General features: G+C 37.6%; 1 protein-coding gene across 3 annotated transcripts in view; it reads right to left on the reverse strand.

The window, feature by feature from the left end:
• AFG1L (AFG1 like ATPase) overlaps positions 1–20,913 on the reverse strand; it is a 195,696-nt gene that overhangs the window by 60,420 nt on the left and 114,363 nt on the right. For all 3 annotated transcript variants that reach the window (XM_081526814.1, XM_081526816.1, XM_081526815.1), the window contains exon 8: positions 12,793–12,875. In XM_081526814.1, the coding sequence (XP_081382940.1) occupies positions 12,793–12,875 (83 nt within the window). The remainder of the gene's footprint in view (positions 1–12,792; positions 12,876–20,913) is intronic.

Below are 20,913 nucleotides of genomic sequence, written 5' to 3' on the forward strand. Positions count from 1 at the left end.
TTGGTGATGGACAGAGAGGCCTGGCGTGCTGCAATTCATGGGGTCGCAGAGAGTCGGACACGACTGAGCGACTGAACTGAACTGAGATGAGTTCAGTTCAGTTCAGTTCAGTTGAGTCGCTCAGTCATGTCTGACTCTCTGCGACCCCATGAATTGCAGCACGCCAGGCCTCTCTGTCCATCACCAACTCCCGGGGTCCACCCAAACCCATGTCCATCCAGTCGGTGATGCCATCCAGCCATCTCATCCTCTGTCGTCCCCTTCTCCTCCCGCCCCCAATCCTACCCAGCATTAGGGTCTTTTCCAATGAGTCAACCCTTCGCATGAGGTGGCCAAAGTATTGGAGTTTCAGCTTCAACATCAGACCTTCCAATGAACACCCAGGATTGATCTCTTTTAGGATGGATTGATTGGATCTCCTTGCAGTCCAAGTGACTCTCAAGAGTCTTCTCCAACACCACAGTTCAAAAGCATCAATACTTCGGCGCTCAGCTTTCCTCACCGTCCAACTCTCACATCCATACATGACCACTGGAAAAACCCTAGCCTTGACTAGACAGACCTTTGTTGGCAAAGTAATGTCTCTGCTTTTAAATATGCTATCTAGGTTGGCCATAACCTTCCTTCCAAGGAGTAAACATCTTTTAATTTCACGGCTGCAATCACCATCAGCAGTGATTTTGGAGCCCAAAAAAATAAAGTCTGACACTGTTTCCACTGTTTCCCCATCTATTTCCCATGAAGTGATGGGACCAGATGCCATGATCTTAGTTTTCTGAACGTTGAGCTTTAAGCCAACTTTTTCACTCTCCTCTTTCACTTTCATCAAGAGGCTCTTTAGTTCTTCTTCACTTTCTGCCATAAGGGTGGTGTCATCCACATATCTGAGGTTATTGATATTTCTCCCGGCAATCTTGATTCCAGCTTGTGTTTCTTCCAGCCCAGCGTTTCTCATGATGTACTCTGCGCATAAGTTAAATAAGCAGGATGACAATATACAGCCTTGACTGACTCCTTTTCCCATTTGGAACCAGTCTGTTGTTCCATGTCCAGTTCTAACTGTTGCTTCCTGACCTGCATACAGGTTTCTCAAGAGACAGGTCAGATGGTCTGGTATTCCCATGTCTTTCAGAATTTTCCACAGTTTATTGTGATCCACACAGTCAAAGGCTTTGGCATAGTCAATAAAGCAGAAATAGATGTTTTTCTGGAACTCTCTTGCTTTTTCGATGATCCAGTGGATATTGGCAATTTGATCTCTGGTTCCTCTGCCTTTTCTAAAACCAGCTTGAACATCTGGAAGTTCACAGTTCACATATTGCTGAAGCCTGGCTTGGAGAATTTTGAGCATTACTTTACTAACATGTGAGATGAGTGCAATTGTGCGGTAGTTTGAACATTCTTTGGCATTGCCTTTCTTTGGGATTGGAACGAAGACTGACCTCTTCCAGTCCTGTGGCCACTGCTGAGTTTTCCAGATTGCTGGCATATCGAGTGCAGCACTTTCACAGCATCATCTTTGAGGATTTGAAATAGCTCAACTGGAATTCCATCACCTCCACTAGCTTTGTTCGTAGTGATGCTTTCTAAGGCCCACTTGACTTCACATTCCAGGATGTCTGGCTCTAGGTGAGTGATCACACCATCATGATTATCTGGGTCGTGAGTACAGTCATACAACTGAACATTTTTGTCAATATGTTTAGCTGGAAATTGTGAGCCAGCTCCATTCTGGTCCTGTCTAGCCTGCTGAAAAACAAACACTGTAATATGCTACTGTTAAATTACAGTTCAATAAATGGATAGATGATAAAAGGTATGCTGAGCTAACTAATGGAAACTGATACTGAAATATATAGAAGATGGACTTCTTTTCCTGTTGTTTCAAATACTTCAAATATTCAAATTTCAAATCCTTGACATTAATTTTTAATTCAGGAGTCCTTAAGTTAATATAAAATTAATTAATAAATTTTAATGTACATCTAAATTATTCCAAATAAGACAATTTTGTGATTTTTAAAAGACATAATAAATGGCCTACCTGACTATGTCCTATAGTACATAAAGCAGAAAACTGTTACTGTTATATTTTACTAGTACACAGTTGTAAAGATTGAGGGCAGGAGGAGAAGGGGACGACAGAGGAGAAGGCGACAACAGAGGATGAGATGGTTGAATGGCATCACTGACTCGATGGGCATGAGTTTGGGTAAACTCCAGGAGTTGGTGATAGACAGGGAGGCCTGGCGTGCTGCAGGTCATGGGGTTGCAAAGAGTCGGACATGACTGAATGACTGAACTGATACAGTTGTAAGCTTGCAATGTTACACAGAGTTCCTCATAGATAAAATATCAATAGGAGTTCTTCTAACAAAGATACTACTGTGTAAACTACTTTTGAGAATCAATTATCTTTTCCTTACAGGTGGCGTTAAAGATTCATTACCATTACTGACATTTTAATTATCAAAACATATAGCAACATACAATACTTCATTTTGAATTTGAGACATTTCTGTTTGAATGAAACATTATATTTTATATGTTTCATAGAGATAAAAGTTATTCACTAAAAAATGACCAAAAATATAACCAAAAAATCATTAAAAGGATGAAAATGTTACACTAAAGACATACTTAATGTAAGAGAAATAAGTAAAGGAAGAACAGAGAAACAAGAAAGTCATGAAACATAAAGAAAATGAAAAGTAAAAGCTGATGTAAATCCAATTATATCAGTAATAACATAATTTGTGAATGAATTAAACAATTTAATCAAAAGGCAGAGATTGGTGGACTGGATAAAAAAGTGAGTTCCAACTACATGCTATCTATAGAAGATACGCTTTACATTCAAAGATACAAACAGCTTGAAAATTTTATGGACTCTGAGGGAGAAGGTGAGGGTGGGACGTTCTGGGAGAATAGCATTGAAACATGTATATTATCATATGTGAAACAGAACACCATTCCATGTTCGATGCATGAGACAAGGGCTCAGAGCCGGGGCAATGGGATGACCCAGAGGGATGGGATGGGGAGGGAGTTGGGTGGGAGGTCCAGGAAGGGGAACACATGTAAACCCATGGCTGATTCATGTCAATGTATGGCAAAAACTATTACAATATTGTAAAGTAATTAGCCCCCAACTAAAATAAATAAATTTATAAAAAAAAAAAAAAGAAAAGAAAAGGATGAAAAAAAGATATATCATGAAAAAAGCAACCACTATTAATATCAGACAAAACAGACATTGAAACAACAAAGATGTGATTAGAAACTAAAAGGAACATTTTATAATGATAAAACTATCAATCCATCAGGATGATATAACAATTATAAATATATATGTGCCTAGAAACAAAGCCCTCAAAATTCATGAAGCAAAAACTGACATAACTGAAGGGAGAAACAGACAATGCAACAGTAATAGTTTGGAGACTTCAATATCCAACTTTCAATAGTAGAAAGAACAACTAGGGGGGAAGATCAACAAGAAATAATAAGACTTGAATACACTATACACAAATTAAACTAACATGTAAACACTCCACTCAATAACCAAGAAATATACATTTTTCTCAAATGCACATGAAACATCCTCAAAGAAAGATCATATCCTATGCCATAAAACAATTTTTCAATTAAAAGGAATTGAAATTATGCAGAGTATTCTCTACTCACAGTAGAGTGAAATTAGAAATTGGTAACAGAGGCATATTTGGAAAATTCACAAATGTGTGGAAATAAAACAGCACACTCCTAAGTAACCAATGGGTCAAAAAAAGAAATGAAAAAGAAAATTAGAAAATACTTTGAAACAAAGAAAATGAAGACATAATATACCAAACTTATGCGATGCAGCAGAAGTAGTGTTTATGGGTAAATTTATAGCTATAAATGCCTACGTTAAAAGAAGAAAAATCTCAAACTAATAATCTAACTTTTTACCATAAGACTCTTAGAAAATTAATCTAAAACAAGTAGAAATAATAAAGATTAGAGTGGAAATTAATGAAGTAAAGAATACAAAAATAATAGAGCAAATAATAAAACCTAAAGTTAATTCTTTGAAGAGGTGAATAAAATGGACAATCTTTTAGCTAAAGAAAAGAGCAAAAACTAAAATTACTAAAATCAGGAATGAAAGAGAGGACATTACTATCAACCTTATAGAAATAAAAAAGAATTATAAGGGAATAATAATAACAACTGTACCAACAAAATAGGTAACTTCGATAAATGGGAAAATTCCTAGAAAGACACATATCACTGAAGCTGACTCAAGAAAAAAGATAAAATCTACATAGAACAGGAGGGAATTCTTCAAAACTCATTCTATGAGGCCAGTATTACCTTGACAGCAAAATCAGACAAAGACATCTCCAAAACAGAAAACTACTGACCGATATATCTCATGAATATAAACACAAAAATTCTCAACAAAATACTAGCAAACTAAATCCAGCAATATATATAAAGGATTATACACCATGACTGGGGCTTCACTGGTGGCTCAGATGGTAAAGAATCCATCTACAGTGCGGGAGACCTGGGTTCGATCCCTGGGTTGGGAAGATCCCCTGGAGAAGGGCATGGCAACCCACTTCGTATTCTTGCCTGGAGAATCTCCATGGACAGAGGAGCCTGGTGGGCTACAGTCCATGGGGTTGCAAAGAGTCAGACATGACTAAGCACAGAACATACACCACGACCAAGTGAGATTTATCCCAGAAATGCAAGGTTGATTTAAAATCCAAAAATCAATTAATAAAATATACCACATCAATGGGATAATGGACAAAAACCACATGATCATATCAATAGAAACAGAAAATGTATTTGACAAAATCCAACACCCCTTAACGACAAAACACCCAAAAGCTAGGAACAGAAGGGAATGTCCTTAATCTAAGAAAAGACATCTGTGAAAAACCCAGAGCTAACAGCATAATTAATGGTGAAATACTGAAGTCTTTCCCTCAAGCTCAGGAATAAGACAAGGGTGTCCATTCTTTATGATAGAATATACTACTTCTATTCAACATTTCACTAAAGGTTCTAGACAGGACATTTAGGCAAGAAAAATAAAAAGGAATCCAGATTGGAAAGGGAAAAGTAAACTGTCTCTATTTCCAGATGACATGATCTTGTATTTAGAAAATTCTAAGGAATCTACTGGAAAATATTAGAACAAATAAATGAGTTTAGCAAGGCTTCAAGCTACAAGAGCAATATGCAGAAATCAATTACATTCCTAAACCGTAACAATGAAGAAACCAAAAATGAAATTAGGAAAACAATTTCATTTATGCCAGTTTCAAAAAGAATAAAATGTTTTTGAATAAATTTAATAAAAGTATTTGCAAATTTTATTCACTGAAAACCTAAAACATTATTGAAAGGAATTAAAGAAGACCAAGGGGCTTCCCTCGTAGCTCAGATGGTAAAGAATATGCCTGTAATGCAGGAGACCTCGGTTCAGTCCCTAGGTCGGGAAGATCCTCTGGAGAAGGGAATGGCTACCCACTCCAGTACTCTTTCAGTACTGGAAAATTCCATGGACAAGAGGAGCCTGGTGGGCCCCCATCCATGGGATCACAAAGAGTTAGACACAACTGAGCAACTAACACTTCCACTTCCAAAGAAGACCAAAATTAATGGAAAGATAGCTGTTATGAGTTGAACTGTGTCCTTCAAAAAGATGTTAAAGCACTAGCCCCCAATATCTGTGAATGTGATCTCATTTAGGCTCTTTGCAAATGTAATTAAGTTTAGATGCAGTCACACTGGATTAGGGTGGTCCCTAATGCGGTAACTGGTGTCCTTACACGAAGAGGAAATTTGGAAACACACACACACAGGGAAAATATATGAAGCTAGAGGCAGAGACTAGAGCAATGCACCTACAAATCAAGAACTTTACCAGAGGCGTGGAACAGAGTCTCCTTCATACTGCCCAAAAAGAACCAAACTGCCAACACTTTGATGTCAGACTTCTAATCTCCAGAACAAGAGGATAAACTCCTACTTTCTAAGATATTCAGTTAGGCGTACTTTGTATGGCAGCCCTAGGAAACGAATAAAACATTACATGTTTATGGATCAGAAGACTCAATGTTATATCCCCAATGTGATTTACAAATTCAACACAATTCCTATCAAAGTTACAGATGGCTTCTTTGCAGAATTTGACAGGCTGATCCTAAAATTCATATGGAAATTCAAAGGCCTCAGAATAGACAAAACAATCTCGAAAACACAACAAAACAAAGTTGGAGGACTCACATTTCCTAATTTCAAAACTTAGAACAAAGTTATGGCAATCAAGACAATCTGGTAACGACATAAAGTTAGACAAATAGATCAATGGAATATAAATGAGGGACCAGAAATAACCCTTTATGTTTACAGTCAGTCAATTTTCAAAAAGGAGGTCAATACAATTCACTAGGGCAAGAATACTCTTTTCAACAAACAGTACTAGGGCAACTGAGTATCTCCATGCAACAGAAAGAAGATAGACCATTACTTTGCACCACATATAAAAATAACTTGAAATTAACCAAACACAAATATAAGAGCTAAAACTATAAAATTCTTAGAAGAAAATATAGGTAAAAATTATTGTGACCCTGAATTAGACAACAGTTTCTCAAATGTGACACACCAAAAGCGTAAGCAACAAAAGGAAAAATACATTGATCCTAATTAAAATTTTAAAATTTTGTGCTTCAAAGACACCGTCAAGAAAATTTTTAAAAAAATGGAATGTGAGAATATTTGCAAATCATGTATCTGACAAGTGACTTGTATGTAGAATACATAAAGAACACTTAAAATTCAATAATAAAGAGACAAATGATCCAATTTAAAAATAAGCAATGTATGTAGAAGAAAGAAATTAGAGCAGTTTCTCACATCATATATAAAAATAAACTCAAATGGATTAAAGACCTAAATGTAAGACCAGAAACCATAAAACTCCTATAAGAAAACATAAGCCAAACACACTGACATAAATCATGGCAATATTTTTTTGGATCTATCTCCTAGAGCAAAGGAAACAGGAGTAAAAATAAACAAATGGGACCTAATTAGACTTAAAAACTTTTGCACAGCAAAGGGAATTATTGACAAAATGAAAAGAAATCAATAAAACATAAAGCAATAGAGACAATAAAACAAAAGCTATTTCTCTGAGAAGATGAATGGATTAATAAAACTCTCACTAGCATAAGCAGAAAAAATAGAGAAAATTTGAACCTTTTTCAAAAAAAACCTTTTTATTGTGGAAAATTTCACACGTATACACACATAAAGACAACAATAGTATAATTAACCTGATGTAACAATCATGATGTAACACTCAATACATGGCCACTCTTGTTTCATCTATACCTTCTCTCAATTCTTCCACCCTGGATTATTTTAAAGCACATGCTATACACTATATTCGGAGAAGGCACTGGTGACCCACTCCAGTACTCTTGCCTGGAAAATCCCATGGATGGAGGAGCCTGGTAGGCTGCAGTCCATGGGGTTGCGAAGAGTCGGACATGACTGAGAGACTTCACTTTCACTTTTCATTTTTATGCATTGGAGAAGGAAATGGCAACCCACTCCAGTGATCTTGCCTGGAGAATCCCAGAGACGGAGGAGCCTGGTAGGCTGCCGTCTAAGGGGTCGCACAGAGTCGGACACGACTGAAGCGACTTGGCGGCAGCAGCATACACTGTATTATTTTATCTGTTAATACTTAAGTTTATTGGAGAAGGAAATGGCAACCCACTCCAGTATCCTTGCCTGGAAAATCCCACAGACAGAAGAGCCTGGCGGGCTGTACAGTCCATGGGGTCACAAAGAGTCGGACATGACTGAGCGACTAACACACACTTTAGTTTATGACTATGTTGATGACTTAAGCAGATAAACCTATATGTTCTGTGTCATAAAGCTAAGAATAAAATTTAATCTGTAAACATTTAAAATGTCCCAAACAGTCTGCGTCCCTTCCCCAGACTTAAGAAATGACCAGATCAACAGCCTGAACCTCATTAAACTAGACAGTTTCTCTAACTGCCAGAGGCAGAAATTCTGTCCTCTGCCCTCTGAGGAACAGACTTCAGGAAGGCTTAGTCTAATCTTAACGAAGGACCAGAAACTGAACTTTGATTCACACTGATTGACAGTGAACAGTCAGGTGAACAGGTTTCCCTGGTGGCTCAGATGGTAAAAAATCCACCTGCAATGCGGGAGACCTGGGTTCGATCTCTGAGTTGGGAAGATCCCCTGGAGGAGGGCATGGCAACCCACTCTAGTATTCTTGCCTGGAGAATCCCATGGATAGAGGAGCCTGGCAGGCAACAGTTTATAGTGTCACAAAGAGTCAGACATGAATGAGCGACTAAACAAAACACAACACCACCTGGTGAACAGGCAGGCACATAGCCAGAGTCTCTCTAAACCACTCAACCAAGAGTGATAAACGTAACCTGCTGGGATCCTCATCCTGATCAGGGGCTATATGTCAGCTTCATGGGCCAGAAAAACAAACTTTCAATGAGAATATACTATGTTGTCTTCTGTTTTGCCTGTCTCCATATGGATATGTTTCTATACCTTTGGTGGTAAACAAATTTCATATTTTTTAAATGTGTGGCATCTTCTCTTCAATATCAACACAGCTCCACTGTGACACCATGCACTAGCATAAGAAGTAAGACTAACTTGAATATTAAAGACTCTAAAAGATACATCAGAGATTTCAGAGAAAGTACAGCAGGCCCATGGTTTAGCATCAGTCTATAAAAACTTTGTTGTAGGTGACCAGAGATCAAGTGTTTCAGTGATGTTACACACACAGAGCCTGCTGCAGGGACCTGGGGCAATCTAGTTCATGGAAATGAAACAAATCACAGTCTAAACAGGAGGGGGCTAACTTTGCAATTTTCAAGTTGCTACTGTTGGCAGATATTTCAGAGGTTCTTCAGTGGGAAGTGAAACAGGAAATGACTGGGTTGATATCTGGTGAGAAAAAATAAGACTGAAAGTGCAGATTTCAATGTCTGTGACAGAAACACCTATAATGGTAATGATAGGGGGTGAGGAGAAGGCCCCAAGATGCCCTAGAGATTCTGCTGAACCAGAAGGTGGCAACCTTTCAGGCAGAGGACAGATGTCTGTCGAAGTTTTAGGGATGAGAAGATGTGACAATCAAGCTAAGAAAATGCTTTAAATTTTCCTCGATGTTGTTCTGGTTGGGGGCAGGGGAACATGTGCAGGGAACATCAGAGGCAAACACAAGAAGTTTTTAATTGCAAGGGAGTAAGTTTCAACAGGGATGAGTTCCGGTCTTTGTTTTCACAGACCTTTCTTCTAAAACAGAGCTCTAACCTTGAAGCTTTGTGTTTTTAGCAGCAAACTTTTTTTTTTTAATGGTGCTCAAAGATATATTCTTAGAAGTAATTTTCTATTTGGAATAGATGTTTCCCAAGTGGAAAATTAGAGCACTTGGGACATTAAGTTTCCATTGGTAAAAGTATTTAAGAATAAACTCCTTAAAACTGTCCAAAAGATGGATGAATACATGTACTATATTAGTCAGGTAAAAATATGTGAATATTTGGTTTGTGCCTGAAAAGTTGTAACATATGTGCTGTGCTGTGCTAAGTCGCTTCAGTCATTTCTGACTCTTTGCAGCCCTGTGGACCATAGCCCACTAGGCTCCTCTGTCCATGAAATTCTCCAGGCAAGAATATTGGAGTGGGTTACCATGCCCTCCTCCAGGGGATCTTCCCAATCCAGGGATCGAACTCATGTCTTTACGTCTTCTGCATTGGGAGGTGAATTGTAACATAAAATTTTCATCATTTCCATGTGATCATAGTTTCCATATACATGGAGCTGAAATGGTCTTGAAACAATTCAGGGGTTAAATAACTGAATAGCAGTCAGAAGTAATTTTGTTGAAGTGGTAGATGACTTTGGCAGATAGGAATCAAGGGAAATAAAGGGAAAATTTATTTCTTTAATAAATAAAGGTTAAAAGTCTGGTAAACCTCCCCTGTTAGGACAGACAGTCTTCTCTGAGTCTCCCATTCACCTGCACAGCTTGCTGAGTATGCCAAGAATGCAAGGCCTTAACCATCTCTTAAGATGTGTTTGTAGCAAGAAGCCTTGAGGGATGAGGCAGTATCTCCCTTGAGACAAAAAGTAGTCTTGCTTACTTCTGGCTATAAAGTGGTTCATTCCCGAAACTCAGAGTCCCTCTCCTGTAACACAACTCACTGCATGTGCAGGCATCCATCTGGGCCCTCAGCAAAACTCCTCTTCCCCTCCCTAATGGGACTAGGAAGCGAGAAGGGAACTGCCTCAACATACTATCTGTGCCTAGAGTAATAAAATCCTTTGTCTCTGACACAGGTTTCTTGTGTCTTCTGCCAGCATCCACGAAACAATACAGGCAAAGCTATTACTTCATAAGTAGGGCAAAATCAAATCCAAGGCCCAACACCTGCCTCTACCCTTTTTGGTTCAGTTTAAAATATTCCATTGAGGCCACAGCTTCCATGCTGGGGGCAGGGTGTTTGCATGTAAGTATGGTGGAGATACAGTGTTTGAACAGGAACTTTCTTTAACAGATTTAGTCAGAAAAAAAGAACCTGTACTACTCACATCCTGGATGAAAAAGGAAAAGAGACAGAGAGCGAGGATGAGTCTAAGGTGATCTGATCCCCTCTCTTCAGGGGATCAAACATAACCCTTCACAGAACTGATAGCAAAATGCTCAGGGGCAGCATCCTATGGACCTCTCAGCAGTGGTGTTTCCTGTCATAAAAGGGCAATAAATAACATGGCATATTAAAATCTGTCATAGAGGGGAAATTAATAAATTTTCCTACAGGAACAAGTTGAAATGAAACCTAATTAAATCAGAAATGTTAACATGACCCCAGGAACTTTTCTTTTACTCTCTCATGAAAGAAGTTCTACCCAAAGGCTCCTGTGCAACAATATAAATGAAAACCCTAGCATCCCATCTGGGTATCTTTATTCTCCCACTTCTGAGATGACTTTAATTCCTAATTCTTCTCTGGTGCACATATCTGCCTTCCCTCTGAGGTATGCCCCTAGGCTCTCTATTCTTGATTATCAGACTCTGGTAAAGCTCTTTTGATGTTAAATTCATAAATAAATCTACTTTCTTTGAGGATTAAAGAATTTATATATTTTTAAGAAAGCTATTCCAGAGTTCCATGGTAGCCTTTGTACATTCTCGTTTTCTGGACTCTGGGATGTTGTTAGATTCTGACTTCCTCCAGTACATGTTTAAAGTACAAACCTGAATTTCGATGTGTTAGAATTTTATTACTTTCATCAGGAAGAGGAAGAGGCAACACAGGGTAGCTCAGAGAAAAAGAGGCTCTGCTAAAGCAAAAGCAGACTCTCCACCTCCTGTAAATTCCACTGAGACCTCTCAAAGACCAAGAAACAAATTTCATGACTTAGACAACCATCTTTATTGAAGTGATTTCCTTTTAGGAAAATGTTTTAATTCGTCCACATAAGGATATATTTTGTGGGAAAATAGGGAACAAGGATTTGTTGAAAAAATAAAAGGGATGGTAATAAATTAATTTCTAAGTACCATACATCTGGCATATCGACAAATAGGTAGCAAAGCTTCAGGGAAATCTTGCGAAGGTCAGAAAACTAAAAAGACAGGAAAGCCCAAAGATAAAAGAAATGGAGAGGAAAAAGTCCTTGTTAAAGCAGAAAATAAGTGCTCTATGAATTTTTCAAAATTATAAAGTACTTTAAAGACAAAGTACTTAAGGGCAGATGAAGAACCTCCTATAATAATCATCAGAATCTGAATAATAAACTGAAATAGTCCCCTTGGTACACTGTAAAGTATGCAATTTTAATTATGTGATTTTTCTAGCTAATTTCTGCTTCAAAAACAGTAAAGTACTTCTGCTTACAAGGTGGCAGAGACGAGAACTTTTCTGAACCTCTCATACGCACATTGTCATCAAAATTTAAATTAGCAGAAACATGCCTTTGAGTTAAATTACAATTAGCCCTTAGACAGGTCTATTTACTGAGAACCCACTATGTGTCCAACATTAGCAGCATATGCTAAACATACTTTGCATTGGTAAAGCAACTTTTTCCTTTTCAGGTTCTCACAAGTGACATTTTAAAACAAACTATATTTGTTTTCAGCATTAACTACACAAGCTGACTACATCTATTATTATAAATTGCTCCTACTTGGGAGAATGAGCTTCTAGAAGACAAAATATATCCAGTTGTACTTGTGTATATATATTTTACATAGTTATGTATGGAAGTCAATCAACAGTGATAAATACAAACAGATTGTCTGACAAAATAAAACACAATTTTCAGAGAACAGAAATAACACATTTGTCAGAAGATGTCCACAAATAATTAATTACTTTAGCAGAATAAAGATATTCTCTTAATACTAGAGTTTCTTATAAGAGGATACTCATTACTTTCTAACCATCTGTCATCACTCCTCCCTAAAAAACTAATTAGGGTTTCCTCCAATCACACATTATAAATCATGCAAATGTGGATGGCAAAAAACACAGTTTAAAGAAGTTAACATTACAACATTTTGTATTTGAAAAATTAGGCTTCAGAATTAGCCTTTCACATTCTAATAATTACCCTGCTTATTTTTCTCATCTTTTCCTGATAAATTATTAGATATTAAATTTAAGAACATTAAAATTAAGAAAAAAAAAAACTTACAGGTAGTAGAGTTTTCCTGCAGCAGGAAGTTCCCTTTTCCGATAATCTATACCAGAATCTAGCTGGACCGTATTACAGTATTCCTACAATCCAAACACATATAATATCTTTTTAAACAAATGGTTGCTTAGAATTATAATCTTTCTGCTATCTCATTTTTTTAATTTTGAAATTTTCCTCAATAAAATAACATTTAGGACAAAACAACAGAACTCATGTAAGACTCATAAATGTTGCAATATTAAACACATATCAAACCAAAAAATATCAGTTTAATAAAATTCAGATTTGTAGCATGCTTTCCTGAAACTTTGCTAAAACTGCACTGTCAGCAAATTCCCCAAATAATTGCATTAGATTTTTTTAAACTCCAATTTCCATTACTCTGAAGTGAGAACCTGGAGACTATCAGAAAGAATGACTCACAGATCTTAAGCATCACAGTGGGAGTCAGACATTCTAAGAAAGCTGCAATCACAACATTAGCATCCACATTTCAAACTGAATGATGATACCAAAGGGATGTTACATGTATACCTGCCCTTCACTTCTAAATGATAGCCACTGCCCTTGTTCCTTAGCTCCCTCTCCAGCCACCCATGTCTTCAGAGTTCTAGCCTGCTATGGACCCCTTCTTCAACCTGAAGTGATCATAAGCCCCTACTGTCGTTGTCTCCTCACAATTATTCTTTCCTTTCTAGCCTTTGGGGTGCATGTGTGTATGGAAACTGCCATACATCACACACACACCCTAAAATTCTTACTATGGAAGCAAATGAACTTTTGCTACACCTATACTGGTCAGTTGACTTTTCTGGAATATATATATACATAAAGAGTGAGAGATTCACACACATACATACATGTAACACACACACACACACACATATATTTACTCATTCTAGTAGAACATGGTAAAAAGTTTTCAGAATAATTCAAGAAACATTTACAGTCGGACCTTTTTGTTTTCATTCAAAATAAAAATTGTATTACAAAAATTGAGGAGGAAAAATAATATTTTGACAACTTTACTACTTTTACTAATGAAAAACTGTATTTGGAAGCTAAGGTAACTGTGGCAGATTATATTTTCCAAAGATAGGTGCAATAATGTCTCCATCCCAACAGATCTTCTAACCACTAAGGTAATTGTGGCAGATTATATTTTCCAAAGATGGTTGCAGTAATGTCTCCATCCCAACAGACCTAATCATCAAGAAGCCTATGCACCTCACCTGAATCCTGTGGCTATGGTGAAAATGATGCTGTGCAATAATACCTGATGTGACATCTGAGGCAGCTTCCTACTTGTTGGCCGGAACACTTGCTCTGGCACCCTAAACTGTCAGGTAAGCACCACCTGCCTGGAGGCAACTAGGAGAGCTTGAAGTTTAGCTCATTCAGAGAGGCCTTAAGATGACATGAAGACAAGAGGTGTCTGACCAGTCCCCAGCTGTTCCAGTTACAGCTGCTAACGCAGGGAGGGAGCCAGAATTGTTAGCTGAGCTTTCTCAAATTCCAGAAACACAGAAATCAGAAGGATAATAAAATATTATTTTAAGCCTCTAAATTTTGCAGTCATTTGTTATACAGCAATAGGTAAATCAGAAGAGCACCCTCTGGGCACACTTGGGAGGTAGCAACATTCCTCCTCCCTGAAATTACATCCTGGGATGAATGCTCTGCAAGCACTGCTCATAATCTGCACCACAGGGAGTAGACTGTACTCTGTGTCAGTGAGAATGCATTTCCCCTCCTCCCATGGGACAGCAGCTAAGGGGCTCAGGGATGGAAGTTAGGCTGATCAACCATCCATCTGAGACTGGGAAGTTTCCCTAAGATTGAAGGGTTTTTTCTTGAAGCAACATTTTCAGTGCTAATACCACAAAAGTCATGGGCACACTGGGATAGTTGGTCACCCTCAGAGAGAAGGCCCTGAAATCTGGCCTGGATGGGTTGAAAAGCTATGGCATTTTGATTTTTACATATAGCAATTGTGAATCAAGTTTACCTTGATTCAAAGTAAATTGAATCAAAGTAAACTGCAAATGGTGAAACAGGAGATGGCAAGAGTGAACATCAACATTTTAGGAATCAGTGAACTAAAATGGACTGGAATGAGCAGATTTAATTCAGATGACCATTATACCTATATCTGTGGGCAAGAATCCCTTAGAAGAATGGAGTAGCCCTCATAGTCAACGAAAAAGTCCAAAATGCAGTACTTGGGTGCAATCTCAAAAACGACAGAATGATCTGATCTCTGTTCATTTCCAAGGCAAACTATTCAATATCATAGTAATCCAAGTCTATGCCCCAACCACTAACGCTGAAGAAGCTGAAGTTGAATGGTTCTATGCAAGACCTTCTACAACTAACACCAAAAAAAGATGTCCTTTTCATCAAAGGGGACTGGAATGCAAAAGTAGGGAGTCAAAGAGTAACAGGCAAGTTTGGCCCTAGAGTACAAAATGAAGCAGGGCAAAGGCTAACAGAGTTTTGCCAAGAGAACACATTGGTCATAAACACTCTCTTCCAACAACACAAGAGACAACTCTACACATGGACATCACATGGACATCGATGGTCAATACCAAAATCAGACTGATTATATTCTTTGAGTGGAAGATGGAGAAGCTCTATACAGTCAACAAAAACAAAACCTGGAACTGACCGTGGTTCAGATCATGAACTCCTTATTGCAAAATTCAGACTTCAAATGAAGAAAGTAGGGAAACCAGACCATTCAGGTATGACCTAAATCAAATACCTAGCGATTATACAGTGGAAGTGACAAACAGATTCAAGGGATTAGATCTGATAGACAGAGTGCCTGAAGAACTATGGTTAGAGGTTCGTGACATTGTACAGGAGGCAGTAATTAAGGCCATCTCCAACAAAAAGAAATGCAAAAAGGCAAAATGGTTGTCTGAGGAGGCCTTAGAAATAGCTGAGAAAAGAGAAGCAAAAGGAAAAGGAGAAAAGGAAAGATACACCCATCTGAATGCAGAGTTCCAATGAAAAGCAAGGAGAGAAAAGGAAGCCTTCCTAAGTGATCAATGCAAAGAAACAGGAAAACAATAGAATGGGGAAGACTAGAGATAGCTTCAAGAAAATCAGAGATACCAAGGGAACATTTCATGCAAAGATGGGCACAATAAAGGACAAAAACAGTATGGACCTAACAGAAGCAGAAGATATTAAGAAGAGGTGGCAAGAATACACAGAAGAACTATACAAAAAAGAACTTAATGACCCAGATAACCACGATGGTGTGATCACTCACCTAGAGCCAGACATCCTGGAATGTGAAGTCAAGTGGGCCTTATGAAGCATCACTACGAACAAAGCTAATGGAGGTGATGAAATTTCACTTGAGCTATTTCAAATCCTTAAAGAGGATGCTGTGAAAGTGCTGCACCCAACATGCCAGCAAATTTGGAAAACTCAGCAGTGGCCACAGGACTGGAAAAGGTCAGTTTTCATTCCAATCCCAAAGAAAGGCAATGCCAAAGAATGTTCAAACTACCACACAATTGAACTCATCTCACACATTAGCAAAGTAATGTTCAAAATTCTCCAAGCCAGGCTGCAATAGTACGTGAACCAAGAACTTCCAGATGTTCAATTAGAAAAGGCAGAGGAACCAGAGATCAAATTGTCAACATCTGTTGAATCACAGAAAAAGCAAGAGAGTTCCAGAAAAACATTTACTTCTGCTTTAATCACTAGGCCAAACCTATGACTGTGTGGATCACAAAAAATTGTGGAAAATTCTTCAAGAGATGGGAATACCAGATCACCTGACCTGCCTCCTGAGAAATCTGAATGCAGGACAAGAAGCAATAGTTAGAACCAGACATGCAACAACTGACTGGTTCCAAATAGGGAAAGGAGTACATCAAGGCTGTATATTGTCACTCTGCTTATTTAACTTATATGCAGAGTACAGCATGTGAAATGCCAGGCTGGATGAAGCACAAGCTATAATCAAGATTGCCAGGAGAAATATCAATAACCTCAGATATGCAGATGACATCACCCTTATGGCAGAAAGCAAAGAAGAACTAAAGAGCCTCTTGATAAAAATGAAAGAGGAGAGTCAAAAAGTTGGCTTAAAATTCAACATTCAAAAAACTAAAATCATGGCATCCGGTCCTATCAGTTCATGGCAAATAGGTGAGGAAACAATGGAAACAACAACAGACTTTATTTTGGGGGCTCCAAAATCACTGCAGATGTTGACTGCAGCCATGAAATTAAGAGATGCTTTCTCCTTGGAAGAAAAGCTATGACCAACCTAGACAGCATATTAAAAAGCAAAGATATTACTTTGCCAACAAAGGTCCATCTAGTCAAAGCTATGGTTTTTCCAGTAGTCATGTATGGATGTGAGAGTTGGACCATAAAGAAAGTTGAGCGCCGAAGAATTGATGCTTTTGAGCTGTGGTTTTGGAGAAGACTCTTGAGAGTCCCTTGGACTGTAAGATCAAACCAGTCAATCCTAAAGGAAATCAACCCTCATTGGAAGGACACATGCTGAAGCTGAAGCTCCAATATTCTGGCCACCTGATTCAAATAAATGACTCATTGGAAAAGACCCTGATGCTGGGAAGGATTGAAGGCAGGAGGAGCAGGGGACGACAGAGGATGAGATGGTTGGATGGCAACACTAACTCGATGGACATGAGTTGGAGCAAGCTCCAGGAGTTGGTGATGGACGGGGAAGCCTGGCGTGCTGCTGTCCATGGGGTCACAAAGAGTCAGACACAATTGAGCGACTGAACTGAACTGAACTGAATCAGGTTAGAATAATTCCCAGTAAGAGGCCAGGCCTTTAGAGAGCCTACAAAGCTAAGCTTTTGAACTACACATTTGAAGAATCACCTCTGAACCTAACAGTCACAGCACTGTGCAATGCTTGGCCTAAGCAGCCACCCATACATCCCTAGCTCATCATTCCAAGTGGTTCTAAACCACTCTCAGAACTCATGCCCTTAACCCATCTCACCAGAAAGAAATACATCATTGCCCAAATACATGCATTTCACTCTCCCCTTGCCTCAGATGTCCTGTAAAAAAAAAACAAAACGTATAGCCATACATTTCTCTTCTTCTCAATCTGAGAAATGTAGTAAACCTGCTATAATTTGGGGTTTCAACCACCCAGTACAAAGAAAGAAGGAGATGCACTTGTTCAGGTACACTTCTTTCTCTCTGTCTCTATGAGGGAAATCTGTCCTGGTTTGATAAGGGTCCACTATTCATAATCTACCTGTACTATAGACAATATACTACACAGTGGACCAATATCTTCATATAAGTGTATCCCCCCAGGTACTCTATTTCTTTTAAACAACAATTTATCTCATATTACTCAATATTCCTAGTTTAGTCAAATATTGTTCTTTTTTTTGTTATTAAAAAAATAAGGCTAATGAAAGTTATACAAGTTTCAATTTTTCCTTCTGGGTAACTAACTTTTCTCTCATATGAGTGATTAAACCCTACCAAATGATTGCATTTGTACATTCACTAATCACCTCCAAGGAATACCTAATCAGCAGCATAAGAACTATAACCAAAGCCCTTAGATGTTAGCTCTTAATTGTCTGAAAAATACTAACACTCAGTTTACATTTTTAAAGAAAAATAAACCTCTAAATATCTGATTTCATTCACTTAAGTTAGAGTCTTCAGACCACTTTGCAGGAGAGTGGAGGGGGGTGAAAACTCAGCTATTTCCAAGTTGAGGATGAATCTAGTCAAAAGAGCATGATCTCTAAGCAATCTCCTAATTTCCAAGGATATTTACAAGACCTGTGACCTCTTATCACCAACTAATTCAAATGCATAAAACTAATCAGCCATCAAACTGAATTTATTTTAAGATAGATGGTTTGTATATTTATGTATACAGAGGACAAATACAATTATACAAGCTAAAAATGCAATTAGGAAATTCAACGAGGAAAAGGAGGGAGGTTAACACCTTGGGAGCATACTCATGAGTCAAAGGCCTTGATTCTGGAAAGAAAAATATACAACTAAAAGGATCATATTCCAGAGTTTACATTTTATTCAAGATCTATTGTGTGTATTTTTAGCAATTCTGGATAATACCGTTAGAAAAAAAGCATCTCACAAAAATAACTTCTTACAGCTTCCAGTCTGACTTTTCCCTTCCCAGTTGGAACAAAAGAACAATAAATATTGTGGAGAAAAATCCTTTAAGGTACAATATATTAAACTTGTAAGCAAAAATTGAAATAATAAAGATTTCTTTTTGTTAAATACTCTTTCATTATAAAATTACTATTGCTTACTCTAGAAAACTTGGAAAATGGGAAAAAAAAAAACCAATCACATAAATCAAAGTTTTATGCTTATCTAAATGATTATATTAATTGGGAATTTAAAGATGAAAAGTATTGGCATTTTTCTTGATAGTATTCAACTGATAAGTTTTATTCAGTTTTAATAAGCAAGCATAAAAGGAAAAAAGGTTGAGACTTTTTCTAGTTCTACAATATAAAATATTGTAATAACTGAGATCTTTTTGCTTAATTCATAAAAAGTTTACATTTTTCAAACCAAAAAGTGACCCATGCTTATTGCAAAAACTTCAAGTATCAAACGTATAAAAATAGAAAGTTTATCACCTTCTCAGAAAAAAGTATGTGTATAGCTTATATTCTTCAAGTTTTTCCTTTACACATAGAGATGATGATAGAAAGAGAAATTGGGATATTATACACACTTCTAAGCTTAATCCTTTTTGATACCTGAAAAGTTCTATGAGAGAAATAACTATTATATTTAAATACTGGAAAGCTATACTTCATACCATACTATTCTGTTTACTAAAAATACAATTCCATAAATAAATGGAAAATAAGAGTACAAAAAATACACTGAACCAAAAAAAGGGTGGGAGACTGGGTGGGGATGTCTTTTCAAATTTTATTTATGTTTTTAGGCAGCTATACATCTAAATATATTATACTGAAGCAGCTATACATTCTAAGATAGCTGCTTCAATCTCATTTAAAATACTTATGTGCTACCATTTCAAAGCTTAAGCAAAGCTACATAAAAATTCAATACACAAACTTCTATACACTTTTAAGCCTTTTGTAATTTAAGTATAACAAATATATAAAAATCTAAAAATAAGCATCCAGCTCAATCAAGAATCAGAACATTACTAGCACTTCTGAGGCCCCCCTAGTATCCTTTTTCACCTTTCCAAATGTAACCAGTATCCTGATTCTAGCATCATAGAATTTTGCCTGTTTCTGGAGCTTTATATAAAAGTGAAATTATACAGTATTCAATATGCATTCTTTTGTGACTGGGCTATTTTATGGTTTACAAGATTTATTCATCCATATGTTTTGAGTAGCTGTAGTTTATTGATTGTTGTATCATACCCACCATGTGAATATGCCACAATTTATTGATTCATTCTACTGTTGATGGACATTTGGGCTGTTTCTTGTTACTAGCTCTTTCAAATAATGCAGCCACAAACATTCCTGCACATGATTTTTAGTACATATGCATACATGCTCTTGCTGGATATATACTACCCAAAGAGTTAACTACTTGATCATTAGTTGAGTTCAGTTCAGTCACTCAGTTGTGTCTGACTCTTTGCGACCCCATGGACTTCAGCACGCCAGGCTTCCCTGTCCATCACCAACTCCCAGAGCTTACTCAAACTCATGTCCATCGACCCATCCACCTATCTTATCCTCTGTCATCCCCTTCTCCTCCTGCCCTCAATCTTTCCCAACATCGGGGTCTTTTCAAATGAGTCAGTTCTTCGCATCCAAAGCATTGGAGTTTCAGCTTCAGCATCAGTTCCTTCCAATGAATATTCAGGACTGATTTCCTTTAGGATGGACGGGCTGGATCTCCCTGCAATCCAAGGGACTCTCAAGAGTCTTCTCCAACACCACAGTTCAAAAGCATCAATTCTTTGGTGCTGTTTTCTTTATAGTCCAACTCTCACATCCATACATGACTACTGGAAAAACCACAGCCTTGACTAGATGGACCTTTGTTGGCAAAGTTAACATCTCTGCTTTTTAATATGCTGTCTAGGTTGGTCATAGC

The sequence above is a fragment of the Giraffa tippelskirchi genome, chromosome 9 (assembly GCF_054371585.1).
Source record: "Giraffa tippelskirchi isolate mGirTip1 chromosome 9, T2T-mGirTip1v1.2.pri, whole genome shotgun sequence".
Taxonomy (NCBI): domain Eukaryota; kingdom Metazoa; phylum Chordata; class Mammalia; order Artiodactyla; family Giraffidae; genus Giraffa; species Giraffa tippelskirchi.